The sequence below is a fragment of the Calypte anna genome, chromosome Z (assembly GCF_003957555.1).
Source record: "Calypte anna isolate BGI_N300 chromosome Z, bCalAnn1_v1.p, whole genome shotgun sequence".
NCBI classification, from domain to species: Eukaryota; Metazoa; Chordata; class Aves; order Apodiformes; family Trochilidae; genus Calypte; species Calypte anna.
Window position 1 is genome coordinate 64160125 of NC_044274.1, and position 13212 is coordinate 64173336.

General features: G+C 37.0%; 1 protein-coding gene across 1 annotated transcript in view; it reads left to right on the top strand.

The window, feature by feature from the left end:
* The window catches only part of SVEP1 (sushi, von Willebrand factor type A, EGF and pentraxin domain containing 1), a 125927-nt gene that overhangs the window by 12690 nt on the left and 100025 nt on the right, over window positions 1–13212 (top strand). Inside the window, exons 2-3 of the mRNA XM_030467398.1 lie at window positions 5280–5535; window positions 6514–6690. Coding sequence (XP_030323258.1) covers window positions 5280–5535; window positions 6514–6690 — 433 coding nt within the window. The remainder of the gene's footprint in view (window positions 1–5279; window positions 5536–6513; window positions 6691–13212) is intronic.

Here is a 13212-nt window from a genome sequence, read left to right on the forward strand (position 1 = left end):
AAACTTCAATATTGAAAAGAGAAATTAGAAGTTTAGCTGTTTTGGTTTGTTTTTTTTTTTTTTTTTACGGTACTGATAGGATTGCATTTTGCCTTACAAGGTGAATTTCTAGAGTGCAGTTTTGAACGACAACTTTTTTGTTGCACAAGACTTTATTTTTAATTCTAAGGACTGCTATTGGCAAAAAGAAATAACGAGTATGCCAGATATTTGTACACACTAAGCAGAGAATGAATACAATACAGATGATAATAGCTTTTTCTAATGTGAAAAGAATGTTTTATTTAAGATCTGATTGCTGAAACTGACTGATCTACCACTTCTGTGAAAGTGTGGATAAGAAAATAGGTACTACAGTAATCAAGACAAGATATTTCTAGTGGACTTCTGGATTTCTTTGCAATCATTAAAAGCACTAATTATTTTGCTTTGTTTGTAGTTCTCATTTATTAATAATTTATATTAGTGGCCAAATGTGCCTTGTTCTCAATTAAACAGGTCATTCAGCAACTTGAGTTATGGCTGTTGCTCAGTTTTCATTTGATTGCAAAATCAGAAGCAGATGTGGATATTCCTACCAAAAAAAGCAGGTTTACTAAGCTTTTAAGCTTTATTTATTGAAGAACCTGACAATTTATAAAAGGTCTGCAGAGCTTTGTCATGGAAAAAAGTCATCATACTATCTAGATACAGTTCACAGAGTTGATGGGGCCTCGTTAAATACATGGGGCCAAATCAGTATGTGCTTACAAGTTCAGGGGATAAATGAAAAAAAAATTAGATGAAGTTTCTGTTGGGGAAAAAAAAACAGCTTTTTAAAGGACTTTCTTGAGAGGAAAGGGGAGAGGTGAGAATAGAGGAATGTGAGTCAGGGGTAGAGGAAAGAAAAGTTATGTGAAATGTACAAATACTGGAGAGAAGAGGCAGAGTAGTGCAGACTGTTACTTGGGTTCTCAGAAGCTGTGGGTGGTGGACTGTCCCTTAGGTCACTGTGGTTTCACTGGAAGAAACAACACACGAACTAGACCATTAGACATATAGAGATGATTTTAAAATACACTTATGACACTTTTTTTTGCCCCTCTTGAATGCTGAATGTATCTTTTCATCCCTGATTCTTTTCCTCTGATGTTCTATGACAGGGGTTCTGTGTCTAGAGTTACAGCTGCAAGAGGTGAGGGCCAAGCTGCTAAGTGGCTTTGTTTTGTTTTGATTTCTAGGGGCAATATGTAGCAATCCTGTCTGTTCATCTGTCTGCTTCTCTAGGCAACTCCACTGGTGCCTGAATATTCAAGTACATCGGGTAGAATGAAGACAGCTTCATGCTTTATAACCTCAGGTCTATTTCTAACCTGTCTGAGTGGGGCAGAAGTGCTGCCCCAAAGATGAGGTTGCTGTTTGAGATGGAGTGAACATAAATGCTGTTGTCTGCTTGCTTTATCTCAGGTTCATGTAGCTAAGGGATATTTGCCACTCAAAAATGGTCTTTTCCTGATGCTTCTCACTTACTCTAACAGATGACCTGTTTATTAAGAGTGCTTGGTAAACTGTGGTTCATGGGATCTACAGCCAGAGAACCTTTCTTGATCACAAAGAAAGACTTGGAGGGTTTGTGTAATCTGCACAGCAGTTTACAAAAGCATTGGTGGCTGTCTAGTTCTGTAAAGCTAATTTACTGATGAGAATTAAATAGGCCTTTCTGAGATCCATGTTGTCCTGGCTAGTGTGCTGGAGCTCAAGCTAGTTTGTTCATTTACCATGCAGACATGTCCCTGTATTTAAAGAAAGTTTTATTGCTACCTATCATGCATATCAATTGATAAAAAAGGAGGGCAACATGTAATGCAGTCCACTGCCTTCATCTTCAAGATTTGTGCAGTTTTGTGTTAACATGGGGGGAAATAGCACTGAAAGGCTACTACTGAAATTATAAAGCCGTGTCCTGCCAAAATTAAACTTTGTTCTCCCCTCTCTATGTGTTAGGACATAATCATGAGTTGAAATCATACTCAACTAGAGTAAGCTGTGTGCAGGTGGAAACTTCAGAGAATTGCAGTGGCAATCTCTTAGCCCTGCAAGTTGTGGCTTCTTCCTCTGTTGCACAAGTTCTTGAATATATTTGGAGCCTGTATTTTTACCTTTATTACAAATGTGATATGCAGCTTGAAAGTTCCTTCTGCAAAGCTCAGAGATGCTGAGCATCAAACAAGCAAATATTATGGAACATATGTTTTTCCTCATGCAGTTTTTTGAAATAAAAGCCCCTTTCACTGAAGCAAGTTGAGACAAACATACGACAGGAACATTTCAGTCTGAATACTTAACAAGGTGAAGCTGAAGTTGCTTACCTCCTGTTTTCACTTAGCACAGTTAGTGCTAAGTGTGTTAATTATATGTGTTAATCATAAATAGCACTACCTTGTCTGCCTGCAATACTACTTGTCTTAGAGCATCAGTTTCACAATGCATTTTCAAATGAGGTATTTGTAATTTTTCCAACAATTTGTTTTCATATTGTCTTTTGCCTTGTCTTTGTCTTTCTGGTTCTTTTTATTTTGTTTTTCCACTTCATTCTTGTTTCCCACTTGTGCCTTAAACCAACAAGGAGCAGCAGGTTTGGTTTGTGAAAGGTAGCTGTCTTCAAGACAATTTGGTCTCACTCCCTTTGGGTTTTGCTTACGAGTAGTAGTACAATCAAGCCCAACAGCAACATAATACTTGACAGTCTTTCAGACTACTGTGCCAGTGATTTGTGCTGTGATTTATGGTATGTACCCTTTTTTTTTTCTTTAGCATCTACCTGAAATCAGTGAATTGCCAAAGCAAAATCAAGTTGTCCTGAAATGCATCCTAGCTTACTGGGAAAGTTTATAAAATTTCTGCAAGCCTTTGGGCTGACTTGTAAGCTTTTGATTGAGCTGTAATATAGACAATTTTACCTTACAAGTCTTATTTTAAGATTTTTTAATAAAACTTCTCCACTCAGTTCATCTCTGATTTTAGAATTCAGGTTTGTTAAGGATGGTTTAAATACAGTTACTATTCATCATACAGTGACATGATTTTTGGAGTAATTACTTGGAAGTGTGTCAAATGCAATCTGTTGTATTGATTGTAGCATTGTACAACCTTTTAATCAAGTAAAAATGGTAGTAATTTGCATGCTACCAAGTTGAAAATTTGCATCTAATTTTTTCTGCCAAAGTTCACAGAGAAAGGAGAAAGTTTACCTTCACAGTCATGGGCCACCAAGAGGAGACTGATGATGGTCCCGTATTTACTCCCACTCTGACAGACTGTGGCTGATGATGAGTGGTAACTCCATAGAGTATTTTCTAGTCTATAGCACATTAACTCTGGATAATTTCAGGTGCTCTGCCTGTTGTCTGAGAGCAAACATCCATAGAGAGTGACTAAATAGCACTAATTCACCCTGAGACAGAAAGGATGAAATGGGCAGGAATCTGTAGAGCGTGCCCTTGCTCAGGCACTACTGAGTATTGCCCCAACTATTCTGTGTGGGGTTTTTGAAGGAATGATCCTTAAATCTGTACATAACAACAGGGTGGAAGGGACTACAGACAGATTTTGAGGCAATGAGAGACTAAGGTAATTAATGTGATCTTAGCAAACTGTTAAAAGAGAGAAAAGCACAATTTAACAGGGACAAATGGGGATAGCAGTGCTGGGGCTAAAATAGCCACCAACACAAATTCTTGTTGAAGAAGACTATCAAAAAATCAGAACTGGGCCTTTTAAGTCACTGAATCAAAAAATAAGATGATATTAAAAATATATCAGATTATATTTGTTACCCCAGACTTACAAGAAAAACAGAAATGTATCCATAACAGGAAAGCAGTCATCATGGTGGGAGATGTATATAGGAGGAGTTTGATCTCTAAGGAACAAGCAGTTTGCACACAATAAAGGAAACTGAGTATTCTTTTAGTCACATTTTTCTCTTCAACTGGTTACCTCGTTGAACTTCATAACTATTGTCTCTGTCCTGACATTTAATCCATGAATGATGATTCCACAGAAAACTCTTAGTGATGGTTGTCATGGTTTAGGTTTTGTTTTCCATGTATAAAATTACAGTTTTGAGGACTGCTTATTTTTCCAGGTTCATTTCCTCGTGCAGTTTTGCTGGCCATGAAGATTCAGTGGCTGACTGTAGGAGTCATGCTGAGGGTGCATTTAAGCAGCCAAGTTACTCCATGCATGGTCTCTCGTTAAAGCTTGGTTAAGACAAGATATACCCATTCTTGGTTTTTTTATTTATAATTTGCTAAATTATCAATGAGTAGGAACTTTTCTACCTGCCTTACATCAGAAGGGAATGACACAATCCATGTTCTGTTTTCCAGAAGTTTGGTATATTTCACCTTTTGGACAAGAAAATAGTAGAGAGAAGGTGGGAATGAGCATGTAGCAATAAAAAAATTCCAAAGCCTGTGGCCAAGATCATAACAGTGGAACATCTAGCTGCTCATAGATTCCTCAAGTAATACTGCTACTCAGAGCTGTTTTCAGTATTTGTGTCTCTCTTTTTGACTGATTCTTAATCTGTTGTTAATTTTTCTAATAGATATGTGAAATTTGTTTGAACAAAATAATCGTTAATAAAATACTTTTTGTTCTTATTTACCCCTTGCAAACTGTAAATTACATACTGAAAGCCATGATAATAAGAATTAGTGTGCTGCCATTTGCAGCACTTTTTTATGGGAAGTATGGTGGGCTTTCACAGGCCTGAATGAGCAAGCAAGTTTGGAACCAAGTGGAATTCATGTGGCATTAAAGAGAAAACAACATGGGCCAAACCTGCAGCTGTTATGCATCCACATTACTCCCATGACACTGAGAAGCTGGCAGCATCTGAACTTTGGTCCCTTGGGTCTTGCACTAGATTTTCAGTGTTTATATTATCTATTCAAACTGTAGCTGGAGCAGGGTTGCTGAAGCACTGCTCAATATCATTGCTGTCTGATGCATGGATGACTTTACCAGTCAGTGTGAAGGATGTCTGGTTTCAGATAGTTTCATAATTTCTGTAATTGTGCAGACTGACCATCTGAGCTGTGAGTCACTATTTGGCCTTGTCTGACCACGGGCTCTACTTGCAGATGGTTGATATTTGTTTCAATAAGTGGTCTTGCAAGAAATAAATGAAGCTGTGTAATTCAAATAAAAGGAGCCATGTCATGGAGAAAGTATCTTACATATTGACACTTTTAACCCTTTGCTGAGGTGTGCTATTTCATTTTCTCTTACAGCAAATACTGCGGCATGCCCGTGGAAATGCCACAAAGGTGATATTTCTCATTACTGATGGATATTCCAATGGGGGAGACCCAAGACCCATTGCAGCATCCTTGCGTGAGTTTGGAGTGGAGATTTTCACCTTTGGGATATGGCAAGGGAATATCCGAGAACTAAATGACATGGCATCCCATCCAAAAGAAGATCACTGTTACCTTCTTCACAGCTTTACTGAGTTTGAGGCTCTGGCACGCAGAGCTCTTCATGAAGGTATTCATGTACTAAACTAACCTCAGAATTTTTTTTTTCTTTTTCTCTTTTACTTTGCAGCAGAGATTTTCATTCCTCAGGTAAAAGGGTGAATTGTTTAAACTGTTTCACTAGCTCATCATCAATAAAATGTGAGCCATATTCTTCTCCTTGGCACTTACTGCCACAAAAAAAACTGACTATGGTCCTGGGCCAGTGTAACTTCTGTTTGAATAGATAAACTTTGTAGTAAGAAACATGGTTGTCCAAAGAGTACGCACATCTTAGTACTAGCCTTAGTGACTGTTGGTAGTCTACATAGCAGCAAAAAGATCATCTGTTCAGAGCTGATTTAGATCTTAGTCTAAAAATAAAATTAAAAAGGAGTAAGTTTATATGAGCAAGTGAAAACACATGTCAGATATGTTTCATTGCTGCTTAAAGCATTTATCAGACTAGCTCTTAGCAATTATTTGCTACAATTAATTTTTGAAAGCATGCTACTTTTACATAAATAGTGTTTTTACTGCCATTTGCTTGTTCCATATAAGGTTTAATTGCTGAACGCACCAAAGAAAATGTCAATTTTCAATATAACCAGCTAGTTAAACATTCCACAATGAAATGCTCCTTTGATGCAAAACATGGTATCTACCAAAGCTGAGATACGTTGTCTCAGCATCTTCGCTGGGAGTGAGACTGCATCCTGGCAGTGTGAGGCTCACAGGAATCCAAATGAGAAAATTTTAAAATCTTTGAACCATGGATTTCAGTGAACTTTTTTCCAGAATAAGAATACTGGTTTGTTTGGGGGTTTTGGGGGGTTTGTTTTTTTTTTTTTAACATTATGAATTCAGCAAGATTCTGTTTTATGCTGCCATCACTCCTGCTCAGAACTGCAACCTAGGCTTATTAAGAAACATTTCAGTAATGACTTAGTGTGAAGTTTTGTGGCGACTTTTTTTTTGACTTTGTATTGATAAATTCATGATATTTCAGATCTGCCCTCTGGCAGCTATATTCAAGAAGATATATCACATTGTTCATATCTCTGCGAGGCAAAGGAAAACTGCTGTGACATCATGGCAAGCTGTAAATGTGGCACTCACACTGGTCAGTTTGAGTGTATCTGTGAAAAAGGATATTATGGGAAAGGACTACAACATGAATGCACAGGTGAGTCTCATGTTTCAGCACTGGTGTTTCTTTCTGGGCCCTGAATACATGTTGAGGGTGAAAAGCTCTGTTTGGGATTATGGCTGTGAATCTGGAATAGAATGCATTTGAGGCTGTGGGGAAACTGAGGCCAAAGACACAGAATAGCTTTAGAAGCCAAAGTCACCTTGCACCTTATCTCCAACAATAGCTGAGAGAGATGCACAGGAAAGAGGTAAGAACAGGACAGATGTTCTCACACAGTAAAACTTCCCTAAAATGAAGCTCATCAGCAATATGTATTCTTATATTCTTACTTATATTCTACATATATACTCACAGTTCTGATGAGGTGTTTCCTCATGAGATATGAACCAAGTTTGATGGCAATATGTATCATACTTGTATAGCTTTTTATGAGTCCCATATGTTGCTTTTTTTAATGTGATTTTTGTGACATGTGGAGAGTCTCTTGATGTAGCTTGTAAGAGTGGATAATTCTGTTTAGAGAATAGAAACAGTCAGGTTTGTGACTAGAAGTTTAAAAATTCCTTCAGGGCAATGTGTTGGACCAGAATCTGCTATTATGTAAGAGGGTACAACTTCCTTTTGTGTTCAATTAACTCTAAACAAAGATCCAATGCTTTATTTTTCTTATTTTCAGTTGTAGTTTTAACTTGTTTCAAACAAAATCAAATTTTCATCTTAATTTTTTATTTTGCAGTTCAATTTGCTTAATCTCGAATGCCTTATTAATATATTGACCCAAACGAATACAGCCTTTCTGCCTCTATCAATAGTTTGTATCATTAAACTCTGCTTTCAACTCTTCCTGGAGATAGGCATACTGTTTAGAGTTAACCTTCCTACATGAAAGGATCTTTTGATGGGCTGAGCGTAACTTTCAAGTGCCATAAAAATTTATAAAAGTCTGATTCCTTTGAATGGATACTTTACAGCTTCAGAGGAAATTTTTGTTTTGACATGAGTAGCAAGTGCTTGTAAAATAAGTTTTTTAAGGAGCTGGTATGGATATGCTGCAAATAAGCAGTAATAAAATAAGTGATTGCATCTATCTGCTGTATATCTGAAGATAACTGAAGATGCATACATATATTTTAGGGAGAATTTGACCTGAGTAACTCAAGCATGTTCTTTAAAATATGTCAGCTCTGCTCAACTATTGTAATCTTCTTTAAGACAGAAACAGAAGGCAACGTGTGTTCTTTACAGGAGAAACAGTGTGTTTTGAAATCTTTTATTCTGAAAAGGATTCCAACCTTTTTTTTTTAATGTTTCCCAGCTGAGCATAGCTGTGGATTTGTAAAGGATGAGGAATCTTAAGAATGCATCTGAACTTTTCTTCACTGTATCATGTGCAGTAGAACCTTTGGCAAATTTACAGTGACAGGACTTACATTTTAATTGGACTATTTCTAGCTTTTGATTGGTTAAGCTTGCAGGTACTCTACTACGTTTACTAAATACAGTAAGGCTTTTTAAAAGAATTTTCATTAAGGTGGAAAATTGTTCTTCTGTGAAATATCTGCTCTTTTTGCTATTTCAGGTATTTTCTTTGGCTATTTTATGTATGCTTTTGTGCTTATGCATTATGGCACCTTACTGCTTATGGTTTTAAATATGAGGTGTCAGAATAACTATGCAAAAATTGTAATGGTTCTTTACTTTCCTGATTACCTGCAAACACTGTGTAGAAAGCTTCCATGAAATAAAGTAGGAGCTGAATGCTTTGTGCCAAAGAGTAGAAATTGGTATCACTCTCCCCCTCGTATTCTTTGTAATACTGTTGATGATGTGCCACAGAAAGAAGAACAGACTGACTGTTCTCTACTTTAAAAAGCAAACCAAACAAAAGCTTCTCTGGCCCACACTAGGAGCCTCATGCAGCTAGAGACATCTGTGACAATAGTGACAAAGGAAGGGGGAAAGAAGAACAGAGACAGTATCATAGCCATTCCCAAGTATTGTAGGGTACATAAACACCTCCTCTTCAACAGCACTTCACTTTTTAATTCTTCTTCCTTTCCTTCATTACAAATGTTGAGTTTCAAACTTCAGATAGACAAATAAAAATGCAGCCATCAACAAAAATAAATCTGTTATTTCCACTGTCTAAGACTGTGCCATCCATTGTATCAATAAAAAGGTGGACCTTTAAGTTCAACTGCTTGTTCCACAGAAAAGTAAAATAAATACCCAGATCTCCATTTATGTCATCTTTTCTGTCTAGGGTATATGTCTTTACCACAGCATTTTCATAAGTCGCTTTTTGGTTTGGGTGACCTTTCAGATTCATGGTGTTGTTACTAAAGGATGTTACACATCATTTCCATCTCATCAGTAAAGTTACCTCCTAAGCAGAACCACAGTAACTGGGGAGGTTAGGAAACTGTTGTCTTACAGCTGTTAGTATCTTTGATCCAATGTGTGGGCCACATTTTTTGCAGCACAGCCTATCCATGAAGATGATGTACACTTAGCAGGGCAGAACTAGGAAATTATATACTTGTGCTCTATGCTGGCTTTTCCTTTTTTTGTCTTTTTGGTTGGCCACTTGGGTATGATCGAAGTGTAGAATTTCACCAAACATATGAGTTACCTAGGCTTTGTCTGAAGAGTATGTAGCATTAGTTACCATTTGCACAGCCACTAGGGCAGTTGTTTTGCATACAAAACCTCATATGGGTTAGATCTGTAAAGAGCCTTTCCAATGAAACCTAAATTAATGTCGAAACTTTAACCTTTGTTTTTACAAGTTGTAATTCAGAACACATTCACTGAGAAGACTTTAAACTGTAGGGAAACATAGGTCCAGCAAGGCAGGGGATACTTGAGTTTTGTGGTTTCTTGGATTTGAGACACAGTTTTCAACTGAGCATTTTTTTCTGTGAGATTTTAAGGATTGTTCCTGTTGAAAATGCAAAATAAACCCTGATGTTTATGAGCTGGATAGCTTTCTAGTTAGAAAGAAAATCCAATATTTTTGAGCTTAATATATTTATTACTAACAGCTCTTTTCTTAGTCAAACAGAAAGAACTTTCATTCCAGTGATGATTCCAGTGGTTTAGTAAAAGAAAACCAAGGATCTGTGCTGCCATGCTGTGTCTTTCCTCCTTTCCTTTTGATAGTAGCCTCTACTGCCCTGGAAGCTGGATCACCTTTTCTCAATATTCCTTTTTGGGAACTGTTTCTTTAGCTACCTTGGAGGAGTTTGCTGACTTAATGAAAGCTTTGCCAACTATCTTGAACTTGTCACATTGCATGTGGAAATTTTCTCTAACTTTACAAGATCCCTCCAAGCCCCAAGGCATCCAGAGTTAGCAGCACATGTCATATATTGTACTCTTCAGGGGTGTCTGCCATGCATGTGGAGAACTACCCACAGCACTCTGAGATTCCACTAGTAATTGTCAGACAGGGAGGGAAAAGAGAGCAAGAGAGTGTGAAAAAGAGACTGTACAAAATGTCTCCAGTCACTGTAAAATCCCAGGTTAAATTTTCCTCTCGTCTCTTGAAGTTTGATTTAGTTGACAGAACGGCAGATTTTCAAGCTCTCAGAACTTAGTTTCTTGTTGTCTCACATGGCAGTGCCAATTCATGTTTTCATCTTTTGAATCTGCATCTTGAAACTGGACAGGAGTTTATTGTTGTATCTCTTCTTTGGTAACTTTACCTGATTATTAAATCAGGAAAGTGCTCTTCAGTTTTAGCTTATCTTTCACTAAAAGAAGGCTTCTCCTGAAAGCTGCCACTGGAAACTGGCAAATGGAAATGGAAACTGACAAATGGAAAAAGTCTAACTCCTTGAGGAAACTGTCAAATTGCTGCTGGTGTCTTATCTTGTACCCCATAAACCTGCAGCTCTTGGAAACCAAAAAGAAAGCAAATGAAAAAGTCAAACAAGGTGAGTTGGAGAAGCTTGAATTACAGCTGGACAAGAAATTTGGAATGGACATGCTTAATGAAGTACTAATTAATTAGCAGAAAATCTTGGCCAGGGACTCATTGTTCTGTCTGCTTCTGTCATTAAACCTACCCTTTTGCTTAACAGCTTTCTAATCATGAACCCCTCCTTTCACCTTTTTGGGGGATGAGATACCTTTGTATACATTAGTCTTTATTTGTAATTTACTAATTTTTTAAAATGTTTCTCCTGAGTGGAGCCTTCTGTACTGCCTTTCTTCAGTGGCTTTTTGTCTATAATAATACAGAGATTCTATTGTGAATATGTTGTGTTAAAATGACTGGCTGTCAAGTCAGGAGAAGAGAAAACAAGAAATCAGGAATCTAAACCAACAGAAAGTGGAAAACATGAAAAATATCCATGACTAAGCAACAGTGAATTGATGCCTAATTAATATTGGCAAAAACATTTTTTGCAAAAATATCCATTCTGTGTAGTTTTTCTTATCAATCTTATTTGACTCATTATGGATAACAGTATGAGCATAACATCACAATAGTTAAATAAATAAGGGGGAAATGTAAATTAATGAGGTTTTCTACACAGGGTGCAGTAATAACTTGATGACTAAATACAGGAGAAATGTAAATCGATCTGTTTTTCCTCTGGGGGTGCTGGAAGACAAGTGGATGAGGAAGGTGGATATAGGAAGCAAGTGCTATAGGCAAGGCTGTGGAATTTTAGTAGGTTAATTATTGCAGAATCATGGAATCGTTTGGCTTTGAAAGGACCTTGAAGATCATATAGTTGTAACCCTCCTGCATGGGCAGAGATATCTCCCACTAGACCAGGTTACTCAAGGCCCCATCCAGCCTGGCCTTGAACACTTCCAGGATGGGACATCCATGGTTTCCCTGGGCAACCGCTGCCAGTGTCTTGCCACCCACAGTGAAGAATTTCTTCCTAATGTCTAACCTAAATATACCCTATTATAGTTCAGAGTCATTACCTCTTATCCTATATGCCCTCCTCCCCAGCTTTCTTACAGGCCCCCTTCAGATACTAAGAGTCTTCTATAACGTGTCCAGGTTTTTAATTTTATTTCTTAAAAAAATATTTTTATTACTTCAAAAATAATGAAAAAGTATTCATAATTATTGTTCGCATAAAGACTGGAGAAGATGGCTTTTAGAGATACTTGTGTGGAAAATAAATACATCTAGAAGCATACAAACATTCTTTTCCAGATGTTTCACATTGAAGCCTTCTATCTCAAAAATTTGTCCCTTGAATACCAGCATTTCTTCCTTTGTTTTTGGAAATTCAGGTCGAGGTTCTTCTGCTTGTTGCTGTAGGAAGCAAAGCAAAGGTTAATTAAAAAAAGGGATTTAGATGCTGCAAGACTTTCAAAATTGAGCACACTGTAGGAATAGATCCCTTAAAAAAAAAAAAATTAAAAGCATAATGTCAGTAAATTCTTCATGTCAGGAAGCATTTTCTTTTTGGTAGGAATGACTCTAGCAGAGACTAATATTAGTCTGCATTATACTTTAGTAGTTTTGCTTGCATTTTAAGTGGCTTCTGGCACTGAACTAGTCTGTTTCCCAGCTGTACAATCCACTCTATGAAATGAGACATTTCTGGAAATGGAAGCTTCTCTTTCTGAGCTTAGTCCTTGAAGCCTTATGACCCTGTACCCACAAAGCTATCTGGAAAAGGCTCCTAATGCATAGTGAATATGAAGTTATATTAGGTTGTGCCAATTACTGAAGTTTTTCTTATGATAATGTAAAACCCAAATGATCTACTTTCCCCATGTGAAGCATTTGAAGGGAAAGAGAAACAAAACTTTATTTTAAGTACACATTTTATAAATATAAGTAGGAAAAAAAAAACCTGACAGGGCTGGGATGGTATTTTCTTGCTTTTGGCATCTAAGTGTGCACATCTCTGGTGGAGTAGAACATACAGATTAGCTTGGGGGGTTTAAGTAGAGAGGTTTTTAAGATTATGTGAACCTCATCATTTCCAAAGTGGAATTTTAGTACAGATTCAACTCTTATAACAAAAACTCTGAAGTTAGGCAGTGAGCTTTCCAAACCATCATAAAAAACAAGACTTTGAGCACCTAACCAATGGCATTGCTTGCAAAATTGTGAAAAAAGAACTTTTTTTATCAGTTGGTTAGACGTTTTTTCACATAAACAAATGACGAATGCAGTTACTGTTTGGCTTTTTGTTTTTTGGTTTGTTTTGTTTTTGTTTTCTAACCCTATTCAGAGCTTTGATAAGCCTTTTGAAGTAAACAGCAGTTTTTCCTGTAGTGTTAATGAGTTTTGGATCAAGTCCTTGGAACCCAGGGACCCATTTTTCCCTCTTCTCTAGGCCCTAGATAACAACCTATGCTCTTCTGTTGCAAAAGTAAAAAATATAAGTAACATGGTAGCTAATATGGATTGTGTTCTTTGGTTCTCTAAAGTGTCCCATGTTATCTTTGCCTTTAAAACAACTGTAGCTAAGAAGGAAAACCCTAAAACTGACCTAAGTTGACCAATGGAAAATTTTCTTTGTAAACTAGCATTACTTCTGAGGAAATTCTTTCAAAATTAAGTTACAT